This window comes from Aspergillus candidus (genome assembly GCF_002847045.1).
Source record: "Aspergillus candidus strain CBS 102.13 unplaced genomic scaffold BDW47scaffold_9, whole genome shotgun sequence".
Classification (NCBI taxonomy): domain Eukaryota; kingdom Fungi; phylum Ascomycota; class Eurotiomycetes; order Eurotiales; family Aspergillaceae; genus Aspergillus; species Aspergillus candidus.
Genome location: NW_020194014.1, coordinates 549154 through 573500, shown reverse-complemented (window position 1 = coordinate 573500; position 24347 = coordinate 549154). Strand labels below are relative to the sequence as shown.

Below are 24347 nucleotides of genomic sequence, written 5' to 3'. Positions count from 1 at the left end.
AACACTCTGCAGGTCAAATACATGGCGTTCTCGCTGGACAAGGTGGGTGTCATTCATTGTTCGAGGTGTGAAAGAATATGACGAGGGCGTCGTCACATTCCAGGGTTAGGGCTCACCATGCTTGTTCTTCCGACCGGGGAACGATCGGCGGAACCTTTTCATTGATCTTGCATCTATTGAACCCCTGTTTGAGACGGGTGAAGGAAGGTAAGCCATTGTTCAGGGATATTCTAGGCGTGTTGCACGGTCTGATACCCAGGCCCATCATCTAGACTGGCATTCTGGGTAGTCCGCTCTGTTAATTGACCGGCTCTGTGCCTGGTGCGGATCGTTTTGATGTATAACACGGCTTGGGGCATGATTGTGCATGTAGCGTCCCGTTTGAAGCGCTGCCTGTGAGTGATGGCTTTTGATGAGCATTGTCCGGTAAGTGTGGAAATAGACTGACCCCCATTGTCCCAAGCTGGCCCTCCTTGATCCACCTCGTATCGACATAAACACTGTCAATACATCCGCAGTAGTCGGTGGCTGCGCCCGTAGGGGACAATCTGGCAGGTTCATGTATCTGTTTCCTCGCTGAGATCTTTTATACCTTCCGGTGGGACGAGCGGGGCCATCTCTGAGTCTAAAATCGGTAGATGACTACTACGTAGTAGATCATGGCAACATACCTCGATTTGTATCGACGCTCTTTTAACTTTCGGGCCCGTCCTGTATGCGTGTGTTGTTCTTGCCCTGGATATTGCCCACGGTGATGTTCAAATCAGCTCGACTGCGGCAAGTACGGTCCTTGGATACATTTTTCCGCTGGTAGTATGATGCTTCCGGTCAACCTCAAACACATCGCACTGCCGAAATAACCCCTGTTCTTGTCAAAGCTTTACTTTTACCATTTACCCCCTAATTAATATCGATGCATGGGGCTCAGCAGAAACCCGACAGAAACTAAATACGGTTTTGGGAAATCTCGACGCTCCCCGGTTGACGGTTTCGCTCCGTCTCCCATGGAGACACCTTGACCGAGATCTGTCTTGACCGATGCGCAATCATCTATGCAGCAACCTTCCGCCCTGACATATTGGACGATTTGCACCCGGAGGGCTTCGGTTTGGACAAAGACCACGGTGAACATTTGCCTATCACCTGCGATGGACGGTGGCATGTGAATTTAAACCCCCTCAAAGTCAGGCTCTCACATCTACGACGTTTCCACTTTGGCCAGTGTATGAAGGCTTAGCGTGATGAGCGAGCGTTGCTTGCTCGCGGTATGTCAAAATCTATATGGTCTATCGCAGTGGATTTGGATATACCACAGTGTATGGCTTTACAGAAGAGCGGTATACAAGCAACCTCGAGTGCTGGGCTACGGATTGGGAGGTCTTTTTGAACCTCCATACAACTATTTGCCGACGCTGTGCTGGTAGTACGGAAAGTGAATATCCTCCAGCGGACTTCTACCATCAAGAAAGAACTATCACCATACCCAGTCATGGACGCTTCTCTGCGCGTCTCACAAGTACACTAGACTCACTAGAAACAATTAGGATCTGAGCATATCTTTTAGCTCCGTGACAACACACCTACCTATCCACTGTTGATCACTCCATCCGGTCTAAAACAATATCCTGATTACGGTGATTATGGAACCAGGTGCAGACGGCACGATCCAGACCCGGTGACTATGGTTCTGGTCTTGACCTACCAGGGAACCAATTTTTCTCCCGTTCTTGACGTCGATATCAACTCCCCACCATCCATCTCCACGTCACCTGCAGGCTTATTTTGGGGACATCAGTCATATCCAACCTCACCAGCCTTTTGGTGCGGTCGATGGGAGACCTTATTTCGCCTAAAAACCCATACTTTCCAAGCTTAACAGATCCACGTTGGTTTCAATTGATTGATGCAGTCATGTTCGGAGGGCCGCGCTCGCACGTCGATCGACCAAGGTTGAACCAACTACCTTGCTTTTATTCATGCATGACTTCCACCTGCAGCCAAAAATGACTTCAGCAAAGCTGTATTCAAGTGCTTTACGAGTTGCCGCAAGTAGCTATCATCATAGCATCCATCTGCATCGTTGGAAAAGCAGACCCATGAAAGTGGACTGTATGATCACCATTATTCACTTAATGATAGCTATATAGTGCCGCATGCAATGTCTGTCTGGTCTGGGATAGGTGTGAGTATTAAATAGTTACAGGCAGACTCAACTGCCCGATGATCTCTCAGAGATGGCTGATGTGGAAGACTCTATTAAGCACCTACTATCACTGTAATCTGACTTTCTAATACAATGGCAAAGCGAGCTATAGCGAGTTTGTCTGGCGTGATAACCACCAGTGTACAGTGACAGAAGCGTGAGGTCATGTGTATAGTTGCCCACCCGAGGCACCTACTGCTGATCTCGAAGCCGCTCACATTATTCCATTTAACGTGGAGAGTTTTCCAGAGGAGGAGCGACGACGACATGCACAGATATGGAACTGTTTATACCGTTGTTACCCAACTATTTGTGGACTTTTTAATCACTGCGAGGAAGATGTCAGCCGGACTGACAATGCAATGAGGATGATATCGCCTCTTCATCAAATGTTTTGCTAGCTCTCATTCATTCTGAAGACCATCTCTGGTCGCTACCATGTCGAAGTCTTTCCCCAATTTCGAATCTTCTCCCTATCTCACATGGCCGACCTTGTCACAGTGGCAAGTCATGACACCAGAAATCTTGTTCCCAATGGGTTTCTACTCGCTGTGCACACCGTGGTTGGTAATATTCTGCTTGCAACTGGGCGTGGTGGACTGATCTTGAAGAAAACCATGCAGCATCTCGGAGCCAATGGCGGCCACGCTATCGCGGAGGACGGAGCACCAATGTGGAACGATTATTCTCTGTAACCAGGCTTCACTACTATCAATGAATTCCAGCCATCATTTGCGCTCCTGCGAGGGAAGTTCTTTTCGTCATGTTCAGTCCAGGCGTCGTTGGGTAGAAAACTTGCCGCCAAGTGTTACTGACAAGCGACCAAGTGATCAAGTGATCAGGTCATCAAGTTATCAGATAAAAATAAGATTATATGCTTTCGGAGGATGATAGAAACATGACTGGGTTTATAGATATGATAGAATAGATCGAGAATTGTACTTACAAAATATCGATCACTAGTATTAGGAAAATATATTAACAAATTTGGATACCTCGCCTGACCCCGTCATGACTCACAAAAGTATAGCATGAACATGTCTTTCCTCCTTACATAAACTTATATAGATAGCTGTGAGAATTATTGGATATTGTTAAGATATTGATTTCTTGTGACTTTCCTATCTTTGTTTGCTGCACTAAATCTCCATATATATATCTACATAAATCCCATCTAGTCCCCGAAAATCGCTACACCATGTGGGTTTCTATAGCATAAATATACTATCATCAGGCTATTTCATTTACAAACCGTGTAATCGATCATGTCTAGTATGATGGGGCCGATTCGTCAAATAGCACGAGCATCCTGTATACCCACATAACAGCGGTGAACATGCAGACACGCCGATCACTGCAATAAATCAATGCAGCAACAGTAGAGACGCAAAGCAAGGACCGCTATTGCAGACATAGCAGTGAGGGCGAATTATTCTGGACAGAATCGACAATTATCACGATGCTAATATATCAACAAATCAAAAACAAATCTGCGATATGGCCCGATCAGCAGGATGAGTTAAACCCCCCATTCCCGCCCCCGCACTTCTCCATCGTCTCCTTCCCGTCTCGCCAACTTCAACCACGTCCACCATGGGCCAGATCCTCAGTCGCCTCCGCAATGTATACCATGATATCCAGGCAGTGTTCACGGAGCTCTCCACCACTGCCCGCCAATTCGAAGCATTGCTGTCGCGCATCTCCCTGAGAACATTACCATCTCCCAACCCCACCGTCTCTTTCTGGCAGCAAAATCCCCCATTCCCCAACCTGGTCTCGACCGCATCGGCAACCCTCCCCGCTCACGCAGACATCGTGATCATTGGGTCTGGGATATCAGGCGCAAGCATAGCTTACACCATCCTCACCTCCCGATCGCGCGACAATGACTTCAAGCACCACTTCCCGCGTGTAGTCATGCTCGAAGCGCGGAATGTGTGCAGCGGCGCGACGGGACGCAATGGCGGACACATCAAGCACACCGCGTACACGGACTATGCTGGCTTGAAGAAACAGTTCGGGAAGACGCGCGCAAAAAGCGTTCTGCAGTTCGGGAGGCGCCATCTGCCGACGTTGCTCCATTTGACTCGGGAACGGAAGGATCTGGAGGTCGCAGAGGCGAGGGAGGTTGAAACGGTTGATATATTCACCGACCAGGATACGTGGGCAAAAACAAAGAGGATGGTGGAGGAGCTGAACAGGGATGTGCCTGAGGCGGGGGACGAAATTTCCGTGTATGAAGGGGCGGAGGGGTGTGAGGTACGTACCGCCGCTCAGGACCGGCACGACGGGTTGTCGCTACCCACGGAGAAGTGCGAAGGCTCATGATGGAATAGAAGTATAACGTCGGGGTCGACCACTGTGTCGGGATTATCACGTATCCGGCCGGTGCGATGTGGCCGTATCGATTTGTCACGGCCCTGTTATCCGGCCTGCTGGCCGACTACAGCGAGTACTTCTCCATCGAGACCAACACCCCCGTGACGGAGGTCCAAACCAGCCCCACTGGCGCTGGACATCCGTACACGATATATACTCCCCGCGGACACATCAGCGCCACGCAGGTAATCCACGCGACGGACGCGTTCGCATCGAACCTAATCCCTGGTCTGACGGGCAAGCTTTTCCCCGTCCGGGGACACATGTCGGCGCAAACTCCCGGAACGCAGTTTCCGGGCCTCAACGGCGCGCGGTCGTGGGGGATTATTGGAAATCGCGGATTCGATTACATTACGCAACGGCCCGCGGCCGGGGGCGGAGAGCTGATGGTCGGCGGGGGGATGGTGCAGTCTCCCGAACGGGGGATCGACGAGTTTGGGGTGTGGGGGGACGACCGGCTGAGCTATCCCGTGCGCGCCTACCTCGACGGCTTAATGCCGGCTGTCTTTGGGGAGAAGAACTGGGGCCAGGATGCGGACGGCGGGCGGATGAAACATGTGTGGAGCGGGTGCATGGGGTTCACGGTGGATCTGCTGCCCTACGTTGGGAGGCTGGACCCGAAGCTCACGGGGCGCAAGCTGCCTAAGAGGAGTCGCTGGGATGGCTCGCGCACCGCCGGGGAGTGGATATCGGCGGGGTTCCAGGGTGAAGGCATGGTACTGGCGTGGCTCTCGGGCGTGGCGGTTGGGTTGATGGCGATGGGGATGGACGAGGTGGAGATGGACGCTCGCCCGGGAATGCCGGGAGGTAAAGTGAGTGAGTGGCTCCCACGAGAGCTGCTTTGTTCGAGGCGTCGCGTTGAAAGAGGGAGTGTGTCACAGTTGGCGACAATGCTATAGATTCCTGGGTGGGAGTGGAATGGTGCTGATCCTCTCGCTGATACCCGATGTTTCTACAAAGTCATGGCCTCATTATGTGGAGGCTGTTTCGACGAGATGAACTATCCAGCCACGTAGAGGTAGTCGACTCAGAAATGATCAACACGCCATGTACCATAAAGCTTCCCCACCAACCAGATCGAGACATGACCTCACGGTAGAGCTGCACATATCCCCTGTGGCCACCCGAGCAACCTAATAAACACATCCAATCAGACCGTTTCATCGATCCAAGTGTTGACGGCGTGATCTGGCATGGAACGGCCCACGGTCCTCCGGGCAAGTCTGTGCTGGTCCACACCTGGAATCCGTCCCTGCATCTTAACCTTTGGATTATATTGGATCTCTGGATTAAAGTGTGAGGGGGAAGACTCGTGACCTTATCCATCTGGCCAGTTGGCAGGCAACGGGTCAGGCAGGGAACACGTGATCCCCTCTTTCTTTTCCCTTCATTTTTCTCTCTTTTTTGCGTTTTTTTCTTTCATTCTTTCTGCCCCCTCATCTCCCCCTCCTTCATCATTATCATCCCTGTCATTGACGGGTCGAAATGGCCTCTTTCCATCTATTCAAAGGATCTAGACTGAGCGAGTGGTTAGAACAAAGACAAATTTATCCAAGGTCAGATCGTGCGTTTGGGTTAGGCCTCTCTGCAGCCATGGTTGACCCATCTCCACCCCCGGATTCATTGGCGGTTCTTAGTGAGCTCTGGAGAGGGGTCAGGATTAACTCTGCCGTGGCTGAATGGCTGAACGCCGACGGCCCCCAACCAGTCGGCCATCGCCGCTTGTCCCGCTTGCTCAGCGTCGCAGCCCTCTAGCGCTTCCACTAATGCCGTAGGATGGTTACAGTGACATGGGCAGGGCCGCCTATGCCACTCATCAGGATTGCGCCACTGTGGTCATTCCCGCCTTGACCTCGTCAAGCTTTAAGCCTTCGGATTGGTGGCGTGTCAATCGTGGTGGGATGGGCTGACTTAAGGATGGGAACCCCGGGAGGGGGTGGGGGGTGAAAAGAGTTGGAGGGAAAGGCAGCGCATGGCTTCAACGACACCGCATCATGGATATGAAACCAGAAGGGTCTTCTTCTCTCGTCCCCCACACTCGCTTCCTGAGTCAGCCTGGAGAGGTTCCACTTTCGAACCACTCTCTCCGTGATCTGGGGTCTGGGGTCGGGGGTCGGGCCCATCTGACACCCCCTGTCCCTTCGCCAATGAGAAGAACCACTGGACTGCAGTTCAAGGTCCGGCTAACCACTAGTCGAAACAGACATTAATCCTTCTGTTAAACAAGCCAACCAGGGTCGTGATCCGAGTCATTTCTGATTCGATGCAACTTCGCCATTGCTCGGGTCCACCAATAACCGGACGTCCATGACAGCCACCGGACACTGTCAGGAGATGTGTCGACCCGTTCCAAAGATCCAGTCTCATCTCTCCACTCATGCGGTGAGCTTCTCAGCTGCGGGGGTAGCATCCGTCCCATCTGGGGGTTCCTCCGACCGACCTGTCCCGATCGAGATCTCTATAATATGGCCTTCCCCTCCCTGCTGCGGACGAAAATTTTCGTGAACTGCTGTCTCTGCTCCGACCTGTCACTCGGGATTGTCTCGCCTGCCGATCGTGTTTTGTGTCTGTCCAATTGCCTCCGGGCTGCCCCGTCATAATCATGTTGGTCGGCAATATCTATGTAATTTCGGGCATCGCCGTCGTGGGCGGTGCCCTCTTTGGGTTCGACATTTCGTCCATGTCCGCCCAGCTGAATGAACAGTCCTATCTCTGCTACTTCAACCAGGGTCCCAAGGGCCCGCCCTTTACTGAAGAGCAGTGCTCCGGTCCCCATTCCTTGGTGCAGGGTGGTATCACCGCTTCCATGGCTGCGGGTTCGTGGCTGGGTGCGCTTATTTCCGGTATTCTGTCCGATCGACTGGGACGCAAGTACACCATCATGATCGGCTGTTTGATCTGGTAAGCCCGGTGGATTCTCTTCGAACGACCCCAGAGCTGATCATTCTAGGCTCGTCGGCTCGACTATCATCTGTGCCTCCCAGAACATCGGCATGTTAGTCGCCGGGCGTGTCATCAACGGTCTAGCCGTGGGTATCGAGTCGGCCCAGGTACCGGTGTATATTAGTGAGCTGGCGCCGCCATCCAAGCGCGGTCGCCTGGTCGGTGTGCAGCAGTGGGCCATTACGTGGGGTATCCTAACTATGTTCTAGTATGGTCTTTGTCCTCCCCCATAGCCGTGCGTGCTGACTGACCTCCCGCAGTATCTCTTACGGATGCTCCTATATTGGCGAAAAGGATTTCAGGGGATGGAAGGCCGCCGCGTGGCGCGTTCCCTGGGCCCTGCAGATGATTCCCGCCATATTCCTGTTCCTCGGCATGACGGTCCTGCCCGAATCGCCTCGCTGGTTGGCACGCAAGGATCGTTGGGAGGAAGCCCAGAGTGTGCTGGCTCTGGTTCACGCCAAGGGCGATCTGAATCATCCGTTCGTGGCACTCGAGCTGCAAGACATTCGCAACACGTGCGACTTCGAGAGTCAGCACCGGCACGTTACCTACTTGGACCTGTTCAAACCCCGGATGATTCACCGGACCATGGTTGGCCTCTTCATGCAGATCTGGTCTCAGCTGACGGGCATGAACGTCATGAGTGTGTTTCCCCCATCATCCTAGACCCCGGGGGGCGCGTGGCTGACCATATAGTGTACTACATCACCAACGTGTTCGCCATGGCCGGGTACAGTGGCGATGCCAACCTCCTCGCCTCTTCGATCCAGTACATCATCAACGTTATCATGACGCTGCCCGCGCTGATGTGGATGGACCGTTGGGGTCGACGACCGACGCTTCTCGTCGGCGCCACGCTCATGGCCATCTGGATGTACGCGAATGCAGGTATTATGGCCACATACGGCACCGTCGTTGAGGGCGGGGTCGACAATGTCGCGGCCCAATCCATGGAGGTCAAAGGTCCGCCATCCAAGGCGTTGATCGCGTGCACCTATCTCTTTGTGGCGTATGTCCCCAGACTCTCCGATCTGCCCGCCGTACTAATTTTGTTTCGTAGATCCTACGCGCCTACCTGGGGCCCCGTTAGTTGGGTCTACCCGCCAGAGTTGTTTCCCCTACATCTGCGCGGCAAAGGTGTGTCTCTGTCCACCTCGGGCAACTGGGCCTTCAACACGGCGCTGGGCTTGTTCACCCCCGAAGCCTTCGCCAACATCAAATGGCGAACGTACCTTATTTTCGGGATCTTCAACACGGCCATGTTCTTCCACGTGTTGTTCCTCTTCCCCGAGACCGCTGGCAAGACGTTGGAAGAGACCGAGGCCATGTTCGAAGACCCCGACGGGTTCCCGTACATCGGCACTCCGGCTTGGAAGACACGCACCTCGACGCACAAGGTGGCCCAGATGGAGCAAGGCCATGTCGGTGATTTGGAGGCCAAAGCTGTGCCGGGATCGGCTGGTCCCGGGGTGGGCCAGGAAAGTGGAAGCAGTAGCGAGCCGGGAAACGGGAGCGGGAGCGGGAACGGGGACGGGGCTAAGACCAAGGCAGGCTGATGCGTTTCCTTGGCTTAAGTGGCTAATGGAAGCGGCAGTGCCATATGTGTGGGTGGGGTGGAGAGGGGTCTAGGTAGTCTGTGCGGCGGCTCTAGAATGCAAACATCCGACCGGTTGCATTGCTTGACTGCATTCATTGTTTTGGTGACTGCCTGTCTCGCCTATAATGGAATGCCTGATTATCAGGACTTAATAGTGAGTGAATGGCGGGTGGTCCTTCACGGTGGTCTTTCACCTCTGTAATCATAATATCAATCCGTTTGCTTCTTATCAACCACTGGGTTAGGGGTGGGGTATATATACTACGAACTTTTCCATCTTTTGCCATCACCTTCATCGTCCTTCCATATATTGGAGAGTCATTTTGAGTTGTATATTGATCTATCTCTCGACCTTCACATCACCTGCCTTAAACTGTCTGTGGTACCTACTATCGAACCGTGAACAGGCCAAACCCCTCCACACCTAAAAACCAGACTTCAAATATGACGCCCAAAGCCTCCCCAAATATGAAATCTGCCATGTATCTTCAAGTGCTTATCGAACGTTTATACTTGTCTCAAATAGATATGCAAGGGCAGGACAGTTCAAGCACCATCTTCAAATTGGACGTGGAGAATACCAATGGGGCATATGAATTATCAGAAGCGAAGACAGCTGCGGCACGAGCTATATTTACACTAGTGAAACGCTTATATGAGCCATTCGTTCCCTATCCCAAAGAAAACATGTGAAAGTCCTTGCAGCAACAACCCGACGCACTGAGTTAATTCCGAAATCCTAGAATGTTAAAGGATTTGACAATGCAGATCATTCTGGTTTGTACATCCGTGGACCATCAACCATGAAAAGTCTCGTCTATCCCTAAAGTATAGAATCTCTGATCTCTCTCCTCTTACAAAAGCTTATTACCAACTTCTTTACCGTCTTGTCTCTCATATACGAATTAGACTAAGCAAGACATATGCCTCTCGCTCTAACCCTATCTCACGTACCCTGTACGACCCAGAGCAGTTGACTCCTTTGGGTCCGCACCAGAACAGCCTCCTTGCACCCGGCGTCAAACCGCAGAGGGCGAAGAACACACGTCGCTTTTTGATATGACTGGCAAGGGGAATGCAGCACTTGGTGGGCTGTGCCATACCGACGTTAAGAAGGCAGTTGGCATATTGCCTTGGCTCTATCAAAGCCTGGTCTGACCCGGCCCCACCCGCCACATCAATCAAGGAGGCAAAGTAACTTTTGAGGATCGGCTTATGGTACATAGTACGTACATGATATCTTACCTATATTTTTATGGCCACAAGTGAAGGAGGGAGGCTGATTCATGCAGCTTGATCTAGAACCACGATGCGTCTTACAAGCCTCTACCAAGCTGACTACATTGTCCTACGGCCCCAATGGCTAACCAATCCTGCGTTGAAGAAGCCATGACTGGGCTTTTTTAGACGTGGTTTTCATTCCCTTTTCTGCAACGCTGCGTGTGGTAGGCCTCGGTTCAAACATAAGATCACATACGGCTGTCGGAATCAAGCCCGTCTCTGGATATCTTCCACCGTCAAGGTAGAGATATACAAATCGAGAATATTGAGCCTCCTTTTCCCTTAGTGGACGGCTGCTAGAAACGCCCTAAAAAGATGATCAAAGATCTGCTCTAAACTTAAATTTAGAAAGAGGGTTGCCGTTCTGCCTCTACTGCTCGACCTGTTCTTGCGAGGAATTTATATATGGAAACGTGCCTATCCTGTCCGACTATATACTTATGGCGATATCATGGACCGAACTTCGTCGTCACACCGCGAACCGTCATTCCGAGCATATCGACATTTCCGACGGACAAACTACAGGTCCAACACCATACTTCCTATAATATTATAAGATCCCGATAAACAAAGGCAGTGGAAGGACCTTCATAGTCATCTCTATGACATCCTTGTGAGATAGGGTTGCCTGGCAGGGCAATGCCAAAACTGACTTTGGTTCCCTCGCTATCCTACGGAACAAGTGATGAAGCCGTTACTAACTCTACATGTTGCTTTTCGATCGAAGAGAGCTAGGGTGCCTGATTGGTATAACTATGGGCTTGATGAAGTCAAATGGCAAGATGAGCTTGTGAACTGTGTTCTACCACTGCTTCAGAGACACAGAGCTATACACGACCTCCACCGATCATAATATCGGGTGATGGGTTGCTGCATTACTAGGGGAGATGATAATCTGCAACCTCAGGACTTGGCAATTGGTTCTTCGTTATGAGATGTCTAAGACTTTACCTGACAAGATGAGCGGGCTTTGAGCTTGAAATGACAACATCCTGGCATACCTGTCGTCGCATAGTGCGTGATACACAATCATTTGGATACCGAAACAGGCACTATCATGGCAATAACCACAATGCTCCGTCGCATCTTACCACTTGTCGGTTTTATCCATCGTTCGCATATTGCAGCATGGGCATATTCTCCGTAGAGACGGAAAGCGCGTCAGGAACAAAGGATCCCAAGATCGCAAGCCAATGTCATGTGGTGACTCTCGTAGAGGGCCTGGTCTTATCTTGCGTCGAAACACCCATCAGACTACACCATCTGGGGTGGTTCACTGCACAACCTGGTTTATCGTCCGCCCAGCAAACGGCTGCGTTTGGTGGACTTCAGGTTTTCCTAGCGGTCCATTACCCAGGACCCAGCACAAACACTGCCTCTAGAGGGATACCGGAGAACCGGGTAATGCATGGATTAGAAGATGAATATCTGGGGAAAAAAACTATACTTAAACTAGCATCAAGATGGTAATTCACAAACACAAGTTTGTTCAAATCTTAGCCTCCCCCTTCAGTCCCTGGTATATCTCCTTCTCTACTCCCGCCCACAGCTCAAACACCTTCAAATCACCAAACGGAAAGACCTGGGAGGAGACCATGCCGGCCACGCCGTTTTCCCGGTCACACCACCAGTAGAGGTTAGCAACACCCGACCAGGAGACCGTCTGTCGCGAGCGGCCCGTGTAGCCGCCGCTGATCATGAAGCTGAGGCCCCAGCCCTGCGGATCGTCCGGTGTGGAGGGGTACAGGCCAGTACTGGCGGGGCACACATGCGGTTTACAGGTGATCATTTCCTTCTCACGCAGAGGCGGCAGGTGAGCAATTTGGTTCTCGAACATTTGTTCGACGGTCTCGGGGCGGAGAATTTGCCGCTTGGTGGTTGGGGATGTGCCGTTGTTGAGGAGCACGGCGAGGATTTCTACTTCGTCAGTGTCTGTTCAGATACTCGAACGGCGGTTGAAACATACGGCAGTAGTCACGCGGGGCAGCGAAGCCACCTCCGCCGCCGCTGTGGAAGAAAGGCTTGCCGTCCGTTTCGGTTCCCACCGTCAACGCACGGGGTTGGATCGGGTCGATGGCAGATAGTTGGCCGTCAGGGGCACGGGCGCTCATGTTCACGAGCCTCTGCTTCATGGCTTCCGTGGGGATCAGGCTGATATTTTCCAGGTCAAGCGGCTGGAAAATGTGTTCGTGGAGGTAGTCGTTCAGGGACTGGCCGGTGGCACGCTCGAGCAGCACGCCCGCCCAGTCGATGTTGATCTACGCGGTCAGCCTGGCTAGCGATGGTGCCGCGATCGCACTCACTCCGTATCTCCACTGCTCCCCGGGTTGATGAACCAAGGGCTGCATGAAGCCTTCGAGGGAGTTGGACATCTCGTCGAAGCCCGTCCGCTGACTGTGCTCCAGCAACTGCGGGTGCATGAACGAGTAGCCGAAGCCAGCTGGTGGTGTCAGCACTACAATGTCTCTATCAACACGCACGCCTGGTCACCCACCCGTATGGCAAAGCAACATTCTCAGGGTGATGCCCCGTTGTTTATCAACAAGCGTCCCATCGGGCTGCAGCACCTGCACGGCCTTCAACTCGGGGCAGTAGCGCTCGACCTGGTCGGAATCGTCGAGGGACAGGAGACCCCGTTCAACCAATTGCATGCAGGCAATCCCGACAATCATCTTCGTACACGAAGCAATCCAAAACACATCGTCGACGGACATGGGCTCGGAGTGTCCGTGGCCGCGGGGACCGCTGGCGCGGGAGAAGATCTCCTGGCCGTGGCGGTCGACGGCGACGACCACCACTCCGGGAACCCCGTTGTCTGCATTGGTGGCCTGGTCGACGAGGTGCTCGAGACGAGCGGTCGTAGAAGGCGGAAGGGGCGACGCTGTGACGGTCATGATTCAAGCTGGGGTGGTTGGTTGTTGAGAGTAGTGGCAACGTGGAACCCCGCGAAGAGACCTCGGTTATATAACGCAACTACTGCAGTGGGAGACGGCGGACCGATCGTGGATATGTCATCCACTAGTGTGGATTCTGGTGGATAGGATCTGGCGCGAAACAAGTCATGATCGCGAACTGTTCCTACTGAAGACTTGTATATGCTATATGCTATTTGGGACTGTCGAGAGGTACGTCCAGGATATATAACTCAGGCTGTGGCGTCCATCTGGGGACGTTCTACTATGTTTTATGGGGTGACGTGGAGCAGGAATGTCAACATCCAACCAGGAGAACCTCAGCATGTCAATCTTAGATACTAACGAATAGCCACCTACTGCATCACTCGGTGGTGGGGAAGCGTGGCTGACGACGCGGAGTCGAGGGGAGGGTGCCTCAGGTACCCTCCAGGATCACGGGACTCAGGGACCGGGTGGGGCTCCCAATCGGGTTAGCCCTCTAATCCGTCCACCAATGACAAGCCGGGATTACCATCGGGACCGCCAAGACTTCGCCTGACTGGTAGATCATCCACAGTCTAACCCAAATAGGCAAAACGCAAACTTGGCGGCCACTCCCAATCCCATTCAAACCATTCAAACCGTCCAAACCAGAGTCACGCAGGGCGATCCTTATCGAACTTCAGCTGAACACTCTGAGCTGTCTTCTCATCCATCTCTCACTCATCGGTCCCTTGACTTCATCCGATCTGACCTCCCACTCCGCAATTTGTTCATCCTCTGGTCGTCCTGGGTATCGTCATGTGGCCGGTTCTATCCCTGACTCGCATACTGTGCTCGACTGGTGTCCACCGCTGAACCGTCGGGAATGCGACTACTGGGTCCCTTCACCCCGTTAGAATGCCCGGGGCCCTCGACAGTAGCCTCTTGAGGTTCTGCCAACAATTCTTGCGTATGTTACTACTCCTTCCTTTCCTCCCGAACGGGGAGATGGAGAGGATCCCATCATGGAGGACGCGAGGTCACTCATCGGGACCATGCTGATACGCCGCATCACTAGGACGCCATTTCCCGCCGCCTCCCCCGGCATGGCGACCCTTCGCCCTCCGTCCCCGCTATCTCTGCTTCCTGGGCGGCCTGATGTTCGTCCTCTTGATCACCCTGGATCTTCTCCGCCGCTACAGCCGTGACCATGCCGGCATCGTCTATTTTCGAAGCACCGACGACCTCTCCAACTTCCAGTCGTTCGCCTACAACTACGTGCCGATCATCCTCGCCCTCGTCCTCGTCATCCTTTGGTCCTTTGTCGACTTCGATGTCCTTCGCCTCGAACCGTACTTTCAGATGGCCCGTCCGGACGGCGCCCCGGCCTCCGTGCTCTTCATCAACTACAACTTTGGCCAGACCTTTCTCACCCCCATTACCTCGGCCAAGCGGGGTCACTGGGTCGTCCTGACCGTCTCCGTGCTCACTCTGCTCACCCGCATCTTTCTGCCCGCCCTGCAGAGTACCCTGCTGGAACTTCGCGAGGTCAGTGTGACGGCCAGCAAGGAGATGAAGATTTGGCCGCACCTGGTCCCTCCCCGCGCTCAGGCCCGCTGGATCGCCGCCCAGGAGCAGAACAACTTCGATTCCGCCTACGCCAAGACCGATGACCTCCACCGCTCGCGCTCCGCCGGCTTTGCCGTCGCCCCGGTCGAGATTCCCGCCAAGGACCCCCGCGAGAGCACCCTGTGGTCCGTCAATCAGACCATCTACTGGTCGCAGCTGGCCTGCCACGAGATCATGCAGGAGGACCAGCTCCCCGTCGCCGTCAACGAGACCGTCCCCGAGCATCCATCGGTCTCCTGGGCCGTTGATGGTGTCCCCGTGCCGGGCTCGGGGGCCGACGACGACCCGGACCCCTGCACCGTGGACTTCCATTACAACAGTATCATGTACCCCAGCACCGATTTCATGCAGGTCCGCTACTGGGAGCCCTCCCGGGCCGATGCGACCGGGGACCCGGATATCGGCCGTCGCGCCTTTGCCGCCCGCCGGTGCAGTCCGTACGACCTCTACGGCGTGCTCATCTCTATCAACGCCTCGGACGTCGGGGCGGCGTCCATCCGCGACGCGGGCCCGCAGTACACCTCGTCGGCCACCATGTTCGCCTGCAACGTTGAGTACCTCCAGGCCGAGGCCACCGTATCGATGCACGCCAACAGCTCCATCACCAAGGTCGAGATCCAGCGGGGCACCACGACGCCGCTGACCCGGTCGGAGTTTGACCTCCAAGCGTTCCACGGCCTCCTGTCCCACCGCGCCCCCTACACCAGCGACACCATCTTCATGGAGTACAATTCGACGGCCGGCGACCGCACCGTCACGGAATTGCCGACGATCAGCCAGGATCTGGGCGATCTGGAGCCCGTCCTGGTGCTGGACACCTGGACCGTCATGACCCAGCCCGAGTTCCAGGCCAAGGTCACCCGCGGGGTCAAGCAGGCCTTTGTGATGACCATGAGCCGCCTGTTCAACCCGGATGAACCCCCGACGACCGTACCCGCCGTCAAGGTCACGCGCCAGGTCTCCATCGCCGTGGTCACCTTTGCCGCCCTCTGGTCCGAGGTCATCCTGGCCCTCGGCGGCCTCCTCGCCGTGATCTTGCTCTACTTCTACCACCGCCGCCCCAACATCCTCCAGAGTGATCCGGGGTCGATCGGGGCCATGTGCAGCATGCTGACCGACGTTTTCGGCGCCTGCAACATCCTGACCGATCCCAATGCCGATTACCATGAATTCTCCACCATTCAGCTGCGACGGCTCCTCCGCCACTCGCGTCTGCATTGGTACAATGGACCTCTGGGACGGCGTCTCGAGATTGTTCCGCCGGCTGGTTTGTTCCCCTGATCATAACCCCCTAGTGTAGAGTCCGCTGGCTGACTGGCGAAGACCCACCCCCTGCGGAGGCAGAACGACTCCGGGCGCGCGTCGACCCCCGACCCCACTTCCTGGTCATTCCGATTTTCATCGTGGAGTTTCTGCTGTTGACCGCCGTGATCGCCGTCATGGCCGTGATCATCGCGTCGCTGGCCCACGAAGGCAGTTTCCAGCACCTGACCCAGTCCGACTCGAGCTTCTTCCAGGTCGTCCTCTCCTTCATGCCGTCGGTCGTCGCCTCGTCCGTCGGCGCGCTCTGCAACTCGATCCACCGCAACCTGAGTATCCTGGAGCCGTGGGTGCATCTGCAGCGCGGCATGGCGTCGGCTCGTCGGTCGCTGTCCATGAACTACGCCTCGCAGAACCCCTGGGCCGTCTTCATCAAGACCCTCCGTCACCGCCACCCGCTGCTGGGACTCGTGTCTTTGGCCTGCGTGGCCAACACGCTGCTGACGGTCGTGGCCGGCGGGCTCTTCACGCAGAAGCTGACCCAGTCGAACCTCCCGACCGAGAACATCCGCACCAACTACAGCCAGTCGGTCTTTCACCAGACGGACTTCGCCGCAGACTTCACCGAGTACGATCTGATCCAGACCAGTATCACCAGTGGTGTGCCCATGCTCGCGTGGACCAGCCCCAACCGCTCGTTCGTCCCGCTGAGGGTCAACAACGCCGACGCGGATGCGTTGTACAACGCCACGACCATGGGGATCGGCGCGGAGCTGGAGTGTCGCCCCCTGTCACTGCAGCACGACCTGACCGAGGATCCAGCCACTCGTACCGCGTCCTGGTCGTATCCCATGTTCGATGACCCGTCCCGCATGTGCACGGTCAACATGACCGCCCTGAACCGCACCCCGGGCGGAATCTCCATGTCAATCCACTTCCTGTCACCCATGGCCCAGGACGACTGGGACGCGTGTCAGACGTCGACCGTCATGGTCGTCGCGCGCTGGCATCACGCCCGCGGGGCCGTCATGGCAGAGGACAACACCATCGCGCTGCACTGCGAGCCGCGGGTGCACGTGCAGAATTACACGGTGACCTTCGACTACAAGGGCCAGGTGCAGGACTACACGCCGCGGGCGGACGCGCCGCCGGTGACGTCGGGGTCGATGCATGCCAATGCGACGATCAGCCTGGGGCAGTTCAATAAGATGTTTGCGGCGATCCCCCAGAGCTACGTGGAACAGGAGCCGGGGGAAGAGCAGGAACAAGGGGACTATGAGGCGTCGTACGACTGGGCGGGATTCCTGGTGGCACGTCTGTACAAGCAACGGCAAGCCAACTCGACCGAGCTCCACACGTCGGCTCTGATCGACATGACGCAGATCGTGTACCAGTGGGTGTACAGCACGTACTTTTCGCTATGGCGCGAAATCTACCTCGAGCCGCTAGACGAGGGGCCAGTAGCGCCGGATGCAACCGTCATGTACAGCCTATGGTGCATGGTCCCGTCGGTGCCGTCACTAGCGCTAGCACTGATCATCATCGCACTGGACACACTGGTCGTGCTGGTCGTGTTCGGAACGCGGCGGGGCCGGTTCCAGGGGCCACGGATCCCGCGATCGATCGGGGCGGTCCTCCCGTGGCTGGCACACAGCCGCATGATGGGCGATTTCCACGGGACATACACGTGGACCAGTGAGGCGCGCCGGACGCATCTGGATGGGCTGGACAAGCGGTACGGGTTCCGGCAGTTCACGGGAGTGGACGGACGGTGGCGGTATGCGGTGGACGAGGAAGACTGCCCGACGGAAGACAAGGCGGGTAAGACGGGGGTGATTGAGCTGCGTGAGATTCGGGAGCCGGACTCTCGTGAGCAGGATTCTCGTGAGCAGGACTCTCGGGGGCAGGACTCTCGGGGGCAGGATTCCCGTGGGCAGGACTCCGCTTGATGAATGATGTAGAATAATGTATATAGAATGTACATATAGACAAAAGGTTTATAAATCGTATTATACATCTACTCCAGCTTTGAACCGGGAGGCAATAGCTGTACATAGTGTACATAATAGATGATCCATACAATCGACCTACTATACGCCTATTCTAGGTTCTCAATCACAGGCACAAATCGATAGAAGTGGGACTAGCCACAGAATCTAACTTTCAATTCGCTATACACTTTCCAATTGTGAACCACAGGGAGGAAATACCTGTATCTAAAACAGTGCATACTAAACAAACCATACTCAATCCACTATAACACCTAGAATTTCCTCACCACACCGACCTCCCTCTTTATCCCGACTTGCGTCGCGACTCCCCCTTCGTGAACACATCCACCGACCCCGCGACATCCGGCTTCCCAGGCGTCAAATCCCCCTCCTGCTCAGGGCCCGTCCAGCGACCCGACGTACAATCCTCATCCAGCCGGTGACACCGGTCCTGCCAGATCTCACAGAGGACATTCCCCGTCGGCGGGGGCGTACTCCAGCAGACGTTGCTCTGACCCCAGCAGTTCTCAGAAGCCTCCCAGCACTGCTTCTCAGAAGAGTACTCCGGCACTTCGACGGCACACCAGTTATCCCGTTCAAGGACACACCCGGCAAGACGGAGTCCATTCTTCTGCTTGACAGGATCGCTCTTGACCCGGGCGGCGTCATCTTTCGGCCGAAACACAGGCGGACCAAACACGGGATACGTCTTCGGATCAGATTCATAGATATTGAACGTCAAGCCAGGGACCTCCAGATCATACGTCCCCTCGGAAATCGACACAGTCTCCGGCTGCTCGACAAGCACCCCATCATCACCCCCACCCTCCAAGTAAACCTGCGCACAGCCGACAAAAAACTGCGGATCCGGCGGACTCTTATCGGCATCATGAAGTGCCAAAATCTCCGTCCTAACCAGATAATCACCCGCCTCCAATCCCTCCGGAACGTCCACCGATAAGTACCCATTATTCTCAATCAGCATCTGCGTACACCACTGCTCGGACGCAGGGTCATAGTCCAGATCCCAGATCTTGAACCAGCCCGGACCGGCCGCGGCGTTGGCGCCCGAGGCGGCGGAGGCGGTTGCGTCCGCCACGCGCTTCATGTAGACGGCGCAGGGGCCGCGGTGCGAGGGGGCGATGGATCCGGATCGGGGGTCGTCTGCGTTTTGGCGGAATTCGAAGGTGAGTTTGGAGGAGGGTTTGATGCCGCACGTGCGGGACACGGGGGTCTCGCCGTTGTGGCCTTATCCTTTATGTCAGCTTGTTGAAATAGGAGAGAGGAAGAGAGGGAAAGGGTACCGCAAGCCATGAGGGAGCTGTCGATTGGGACAGGATCGCTAGATAGCTCGGCGACATTGTGCATGCGCACGCAGACACCATCGCCTTGGTTGACTCCGTCGACGAAGAGGTTGGTCATTGTCGTGTGGGCGGCGGCGAGGCTGGCCATGAGGCCGGGGAGGGCGTAGTGGGCTTTCATGGTGATGGTGTTGATTCATCTGATGATAGAGGGATGGATCTTGATATTTATACAATTGTCGTATAACTAATTACACGAGATGAGACTATTCTGACCGTTGTACTGATTACACTGTCCAACCTCATAAGATTGGACGGATGAAGCGCGTACACAAGCCACACCGACACGGCGGTTATCCGCTTTGGCTTGTTATAATCTCATGCCTCGTAGTCAAATAAGATACTCACATAGAGAAAACCCTGAGTATCAGATAGATTATATCACCCGATCTCCATATCAGACGAACATGATGTGTCGACACGGACCACTGCTTGACGGTCAGCCCTAAGTCCTGTCATTTGGGTGTGTTTCACAGTGAGACGCTCGGACTGACGGATATGTAGCTGTTCTGACCTGTATACTTTGACAGATATGAAGTTCATTGACGGGGTGTTGGCAGTTTCAAACTCATCCCGAGGTCATTATGGGGTCTAACGTCGGTTTGGGTTCTTCGTCTCAAGGCGATCTCGCTAGTTTATCCTACATTCGTGACCAACGCTAGTAATTCCACTTTGAGATCCCCAGGGGGCTGGAGATATGACATGCTGGAAGGAAAACTTAATATTGGTTTGTGTCGCAATATTACAAGAGATTACTACTTGGCTACCAAAATATCATGCACTTGCCCTTCGTAACCCTAAAATCAGTGCGATGTTTGTTAATTCTAGTACCTCAACACACCGCGTAACACCAGGGATATTCCTTCTCTATCTGCGTCGGGATCTCCCGAATCACACGAATAATACGACTGATCCGTCGCGGACGTGGTGGGCGGCAGTACCATAATGTCCAAACATACATGCTCTCTCGGCCATCTAGTCGCTGTCTTGTGGCCACAACAAATGCAGAAAATCTCTTCAACGGCATCACCTTCCTCCTCGTCTTCATTCCCTGAAAACATCTCTAAGCTCCTTGGCACTCTCCACAGTTGCCTCCCTCAGTGGGGAGGAGAGAATCGTACCCGCTGAATCCGTAGCCGACTGGTCCCGGGGCGTGGTCGAAGGTGTGTTAGAGAGGATTGGGAGGCAGTCCAAGACTAAAGTCCTTCCTGGCCAGTGACTTCAAAGTTGACTTCTCCAAGTAACCACCAGGAGAGGCCCAAAATTGGTCTTTCGCCTCGACCGCAGATGTACAAGCCGTATGATTGGCGCTTTTGCTCGTCTCAAAAAATTGAAACCAAGCTCCCCTCATTATATATTTATATTTCCTGGGGATCATTGTTTTAAGCCAATCCAGCAATGCCGTCCATCAGGACGTCGATGCGTTGACAGGGGCATGATTGTAGCAACGGTTGACGCGAGTCCACTAAACCATCCTGCATGATGGTTTTATTAGCTTGGCTTTCCCGATACCATTACTAGACAGCCACGAGTCCTTTTTGAAAATATGTCTGCAGGAGATGATCACCTGATTGGTAGTGCGCTACTGCCGTCATGGCGCCAATATTTGCGCGTTGACAAAGAGGGGCATATATCTCGTATGCCCGGATCACGTATATATAAAATCAAAGTGTCGGATCAACAGTTCCGAGCCCATGTAATACAACATGAAAGACACATGTTTGAGGACAAGGAGAAGTATGAGATGAATCAAAGGAAATGTGAATATGGAAGAATGGAATATATCATGTGGCTACTGGCTACTGGCTACTGGCTACTATAATACCTCTTCCGGAGAGGGAAAATGACAGGACAGGGTGTGTTTCAACTCTAACCTATATCACTTCTAGGTAGAGCCGAGTGATTGGATATGGACAATCACCGATTGTCTTCCTGCTATATTCTATGATGTTCATAAAGAAATGATACTGAGCCTCGTGTATCCTTTCAAATGCGTTGTCCACATTGCTCTGGAGACATGGGCAGCACTACAGATCCAATCAAGATCACAATCAACCGATCCTAAACCACAACATACGACTGCACCATATCGAGTAAAAGGGGCAACATAACAAAAGTTAGAAGAAGCAAGCTACCCAAAGAGAGATACATACAATACCTAGATGGTACTAGGATATCGCTAGTTTGTTTTGAATAATTCTTGTCAGATAACTCCTCTCCTGTATCATGATCTGCGTGCTAGGATGAACGAGACGGTATTGTTTTGTTGCTAGCATCTAGAGTATTCTTCTGATACGATTACCAGTTACTAGTGAACCAATGGTTTGGATTCTGGACTGCAGAATCCGGAGCCACATCACGCATTGACCTATTGGGGTATCATACAGAAGCCAATCCACGTTATCAGAACCTTTATAATATTGTACAAACAGGGTTGATTGAACATGCAATTGCTAGAAATCTGCCTACTTCCAAATATAATTGGTGGGGGCGCAGGATAAAAATTGTAGCAGGGTTGACTCGAGCATCAATCAAACCAAATTGATCAACCCTCGTGTCGAACATGGATCGCGACGGCTGTCCTCCGGGATATCGGACCAACGCTGGCTTAATTTGGGCTGGTCGGTCTGGTTGGTCTGGTTTCTGATTCACAGTAGCGTGACGAACCTATATAGGCTTAGGTGGGTACTTGGAAGGATCAGGCTGAGGAAGGGCTGATGGGGCGGAGGAGATGTGTGAATCGCGCACCAAGTTGGTTACATCGCGATAGTACAGTGTTCGGTTCAGACGTTGTGTAAAAGGTCTTCTTCTACTTTTTATCAACCAATGGATTGGGATATAAAAACACCCTGGGTTATGAGAATTGACACATATCTTGCTGGAACTTTGAGAAACACGCGACCCGCTGGGCATCTAGACCCCAAGTGGGGCCTGGATTTGGCGCCGTCTAGCGTGGAATATAACAGTTCTCTGCAAGACCAGGTGTTCGTTGCAAATTGCATAGTGACTTTTCTTTGACTCAAATACTCACAGAATCTCAATCATGACCCCTTTCCCCCATACATCGGTGATGGGTCCTGAACACTGCAATATGTTGTGGCCAGTATCAGAGAGAAGTGAACCAGGGAATTGGGGCTGTGCGGCGCCCCTCCACGCCAGGCGTTGACGGGTTGGTCCCCAGGGACTGAAGGATTCCAGCCCCCATGGCATCAATCCATTCACCTGCCGAATAACACCCTGATATGGCGTCGACCGGTCTGTATATATTGTATTGTGGTCCCCCGCGGTCGAGAAGCTCCTCAGCTTGAAGTCTTCTCCCACATCCAAGACGGGGTGCCACGCTCAACATGGCCTGGTCGATGCCCTCAAAGCGCTTCCCCTCGCTCTTGCTCTACCTGATCGGAGTGGTCGCGGTCGCCTTCGTCCTCTTTGCATACGCGACCTTCCCAAACCCCGCGCCGGCGGCCCCCCGCCGGACGCACCCTTATCTGGATGATATACGAAACGAGACCTTGGGAGTGAGTGACCCTACCCTGTATTATATCTTCAACTCACTCAAAGACAACATGACAGGTCGAGAAGATCTTCGCCATCAATCTCCCCTCCAGACCCGATAAGCGCGATAGCATCGTTCTCCGGTCATCCGTCCTGGGATTTCACGTCGACTGGATCGATGGTGTCACGCCAGACCAGCTCAATGCGCTGGCCTACCCTTATGTAAGTCCACAGGGCACGAGAGTCACAGATGTCCAAAGTCTCTAACGCGGACGATTCTCCAGAACTGGCATGACGACCTCACAGCGCGCGAATATGGCGCCCGACGCGCGCACGTGAACGCCCTACAGCAGTACGTTCGAAGTCTCCGGGTGAAACAACCGCCTGTTAACCAAACGCCAATAGCATCGTAGACGAGGGTATATCAAGCGCCATCATCATGGAAGATGACTCTGACTGGGACGTGACGATCAAAACCCAACTTCAAAGCATGGCCATTGCCCTGCGCGCCCTCCAAGGGACGAGCGCAGACGCGACATCTCCCTACGGTGAGAACTGGGACGTCATCTGGTTCGGCCACTGCGGGATAAACTGGCGACCGAACACCAGCTTCTTCGCCGCTTCTCACGACCCGACCGTCACACCGAAGCATCACTTCACGCCTGTATTCCGGGATTCGCCACCGATCAACCGAACCGAGGATACGCGTCTCGTCTTTGAGGCCGAGGATGGGGTGTGCTCTTTCTTTTACGCAGTGAGCAACAGCGCAGCGAGAAAGATGCTGTCTGCCCTGTCGGTCAGCCCCACCGGCATGAAAGAGGTCTTCGACTCGGGGGGCCAGCTAGACATTACGCTTGGTCGGATGTGCAGGGCAGATTATCTGAAATGCTATGCGCCGTTCCCGTCTCTGACTGGGCGACTGACGACATCGTCCGATATCAGGGACTCCGACCAAAGCGAGGACCAAGGTCGGGAAAGGAGCCGGACGCCGCCGGATAGTGCCAACGTGGTGTATAGCACTTTGTTGAACATCAATCGCATCATGGATGGCGAGTCGACCGTCCACGCGACGTGGGAGGATGTGCCCCTTCAGGAAATCAGACCCGGCAATGCTTCTGTCGTCGGGGGCACGTTGCAAATTCCTGAGGAGGGAGAAAAATGGCGGGGGGTTCCATTTTATCCGCCTTTGTGATGCATCTGCGCTTATGTGTACAGTACCATGTTTTTTATAGCGTTTCAACTCATTTTTTATTATTCCCTTGGGAAAAAAGAAGCCATTCCTCGGGGTGGGCTGTTCCTGATCATCACATAGTGCAAGAGAAACGACGT

The 24347-nt window shown here is 53.9% G+C and overlaps 6 protein-coding genes across 6 annotated transcripts; 4 read left to right on the top strand and 2 right to left on the bottom strand.

Annotated features, from left to right (window-relative positions):
* Positions 1 to 3774: 3774 nt before the first annotated feature.
* Positions 3775 to 5641, top strand: BDW47DRAFT_135134 (NAD(P)/FAD-dependent oxidoreductase). Its single transcript, XM_024818256.1, has 2 exons — positions 3775 to 4462; positions 4540 to 5641. The coding sequence occupies exons 1-2, from the start codon at positions 3797 to 3799 to the stop codon at positions 5479 to 5481; spliced, it is 1608 nt and encodes a 535-aa protein (XP_024674357.1). The 5' UTR covers positions 3775 to 3796; the 3' UTR covers positions 5482 to 5641.
* Positions 5642 to 6540: 899 nt separating this feature from the next.
* BDW47DRAFT_101869 (sugar porter family MFS transporter) lies at positions 6541 to 9149 on the top strand. Its single transcript, XM_024811737.1, has 5 exons — positions 6541 to 7483; positions 7533 to 7733; positions 7786 to 8171; positions 8225 to 8537; positions 8589 to 9149. Exons 1-5 carry the CDS (start codon positions 7185 to 7187, stop codon positions 9082 to 9084), a joined length of 1695 nt encoding a protein of 564 aa, XP_024674356.1. The 5' UTR covers positions 6541 to 7184; the 3' UTR covers positions 9085 to 9149.
* Positions 9150 to 11895: 2746 nt separating this feature from the next.
* BDW47DRAFT_135130 (serine hydrolase domain-containing protein) lies at positions 11896 to 13554 on the bottom strand (the record flags this gene model as incomplete). The annotated part of the gene is made up of 4 exons (XM_024818255.1): positions 12901 to 13554; positions 12710 to 12846; positions 12373 to 12664; positions 11896 to 12323 (listed from the first exon to the last, which is right to left on the bottom strand). The coding sequence occupies exons 1-4, from the start codon at positions 13298 to 13300 to the stop codon at positions 11896 to 11898; spliced, it is 1257 nt and encodes a 418-aa protein (XP_024674355.1). The 5' UTR covers positions 13301 to 13554.
* Positions 13555 to 14016: 462 nt separating this feature from the next.
* BDW47DRAFT_135128 (DUF3433 domain-containing protein) lies at positions 14017 to 18120 on the top strand (the record flags this gene model as incomplete). Its single annotated transcript, XM_024818254.1, has 3 exons — positions 14017 to 14252; positions 14361 to 16178; positions 16235 to 18120. The coding sequence occupies exons 1-3, from the start codon at positions 14201 to 14203 to the stop codon at positions 18118 to 18120; spliced, it is 3756 nt and encodes a 1251-aa protein (XP_024674354.1). The 5' UTR covers positions 14017 to 14200.
* Positions 18121 to 18466: 346 nt separating this feature from the next.
* BDW47DRAFT_123837 (lytic polysaccharide monooxygenase auxiliary activity family 9 protein) lies at positions 18467 to 19644 on the bottom strand (the record flags this gene model as incomplete). The annotated part of the gene is made up of 2 exons (XM_024816133.1): positions 18467 to 19410; positions 19467 to 19644. The coding sequence occupies 2 exons, from the start codon at positions 19642 to 19644 to the stop codon at positions 18467 to 18469; spliced, it is 1122 nt and encodes a 373-aa protein (XP_024674353.1).
* A 2914-nt stretch (positions 19645 to 22558) lies between these two features.
* On the top strand, positions 22559 to 24220 carry BDW47DRAFT_94374 (uncharacterized protein). The gene is made up of 4 exons (XM_024820272.1): positions 22559 to 23041; positions 23097 to 23240; positions 23303 to 23370; positions 23424 to 24220. Exons 1-4 carry the CDS (start codon positions 22871 to 22873, stop codon positions 24208 to 24210), a joined length of 1170 nt encoding a protein of 389 aa, XP_024674352.1. The 5' UTR covers positions 22559 to 22870; the 3' UTR covers positions 24211 to 24220.
* The last annotated feature ends 127 nt before the right edge of the window (positions 24221 to 24347 follow it).

Coding starts and splice junctions, on each gene's coding strand:
- BDW47DRAFT_101869 (XM_024811737.1), top strand. CDS start 7,185: ATGTTGGTCGGCAATATCTATGTAATTTCGGGCATCGCCGTCGTGGGC. Junction 7,734..7,785: donor GGTATCCTAACTATGTTCTA/GTATGGTCTTTG, acceptor GACCTCCCGCAG/TATCTCTTACGGATGCTCCT. Junction 8,538..8,588: donor TGCACCTATCTCTTTGTGGC/GTATGTCCCCAG, acceptor TTTGTTTCGTAG/ATCCTACGCGCCTACCTGGG.
- BDW47DRAFT_135134 (XM_024818256.1), top strand. CDS start 3,797: ATGGGCCAGATCCTCAGTCGCCTCCGCAATGTATACCATGATATCCAG. Junction 4,463..4,539: donor AAGGGGCGGAGGGGTGTGAG/GTACGTACCGCC, acceptor ATGATGGAATAG/AAGTATAACGTCGGGGTCGA.
- BDW47DRAFT_94374 (XM_024820272.1), top strand. CDS start 22,871: ATGGCCTGGTCGATGCCCTCAAAGCGCTTCCCCTCGCTCTTGCTCTAC. Junction 23,241..23,302: donor ATGCGCTGGCCTACCCTTAT/GTAAGTCCACAG, acceptor ACGATTCTCCAG/AACTGGCATGACGACCTCAC. Junction 23,371..23,423: donor CACGTGAACGCCCTACAGCA/GTACGTTCGAAG, acceptor AAACGCCAATAG/CATCGTAGACGAGGGTATAT.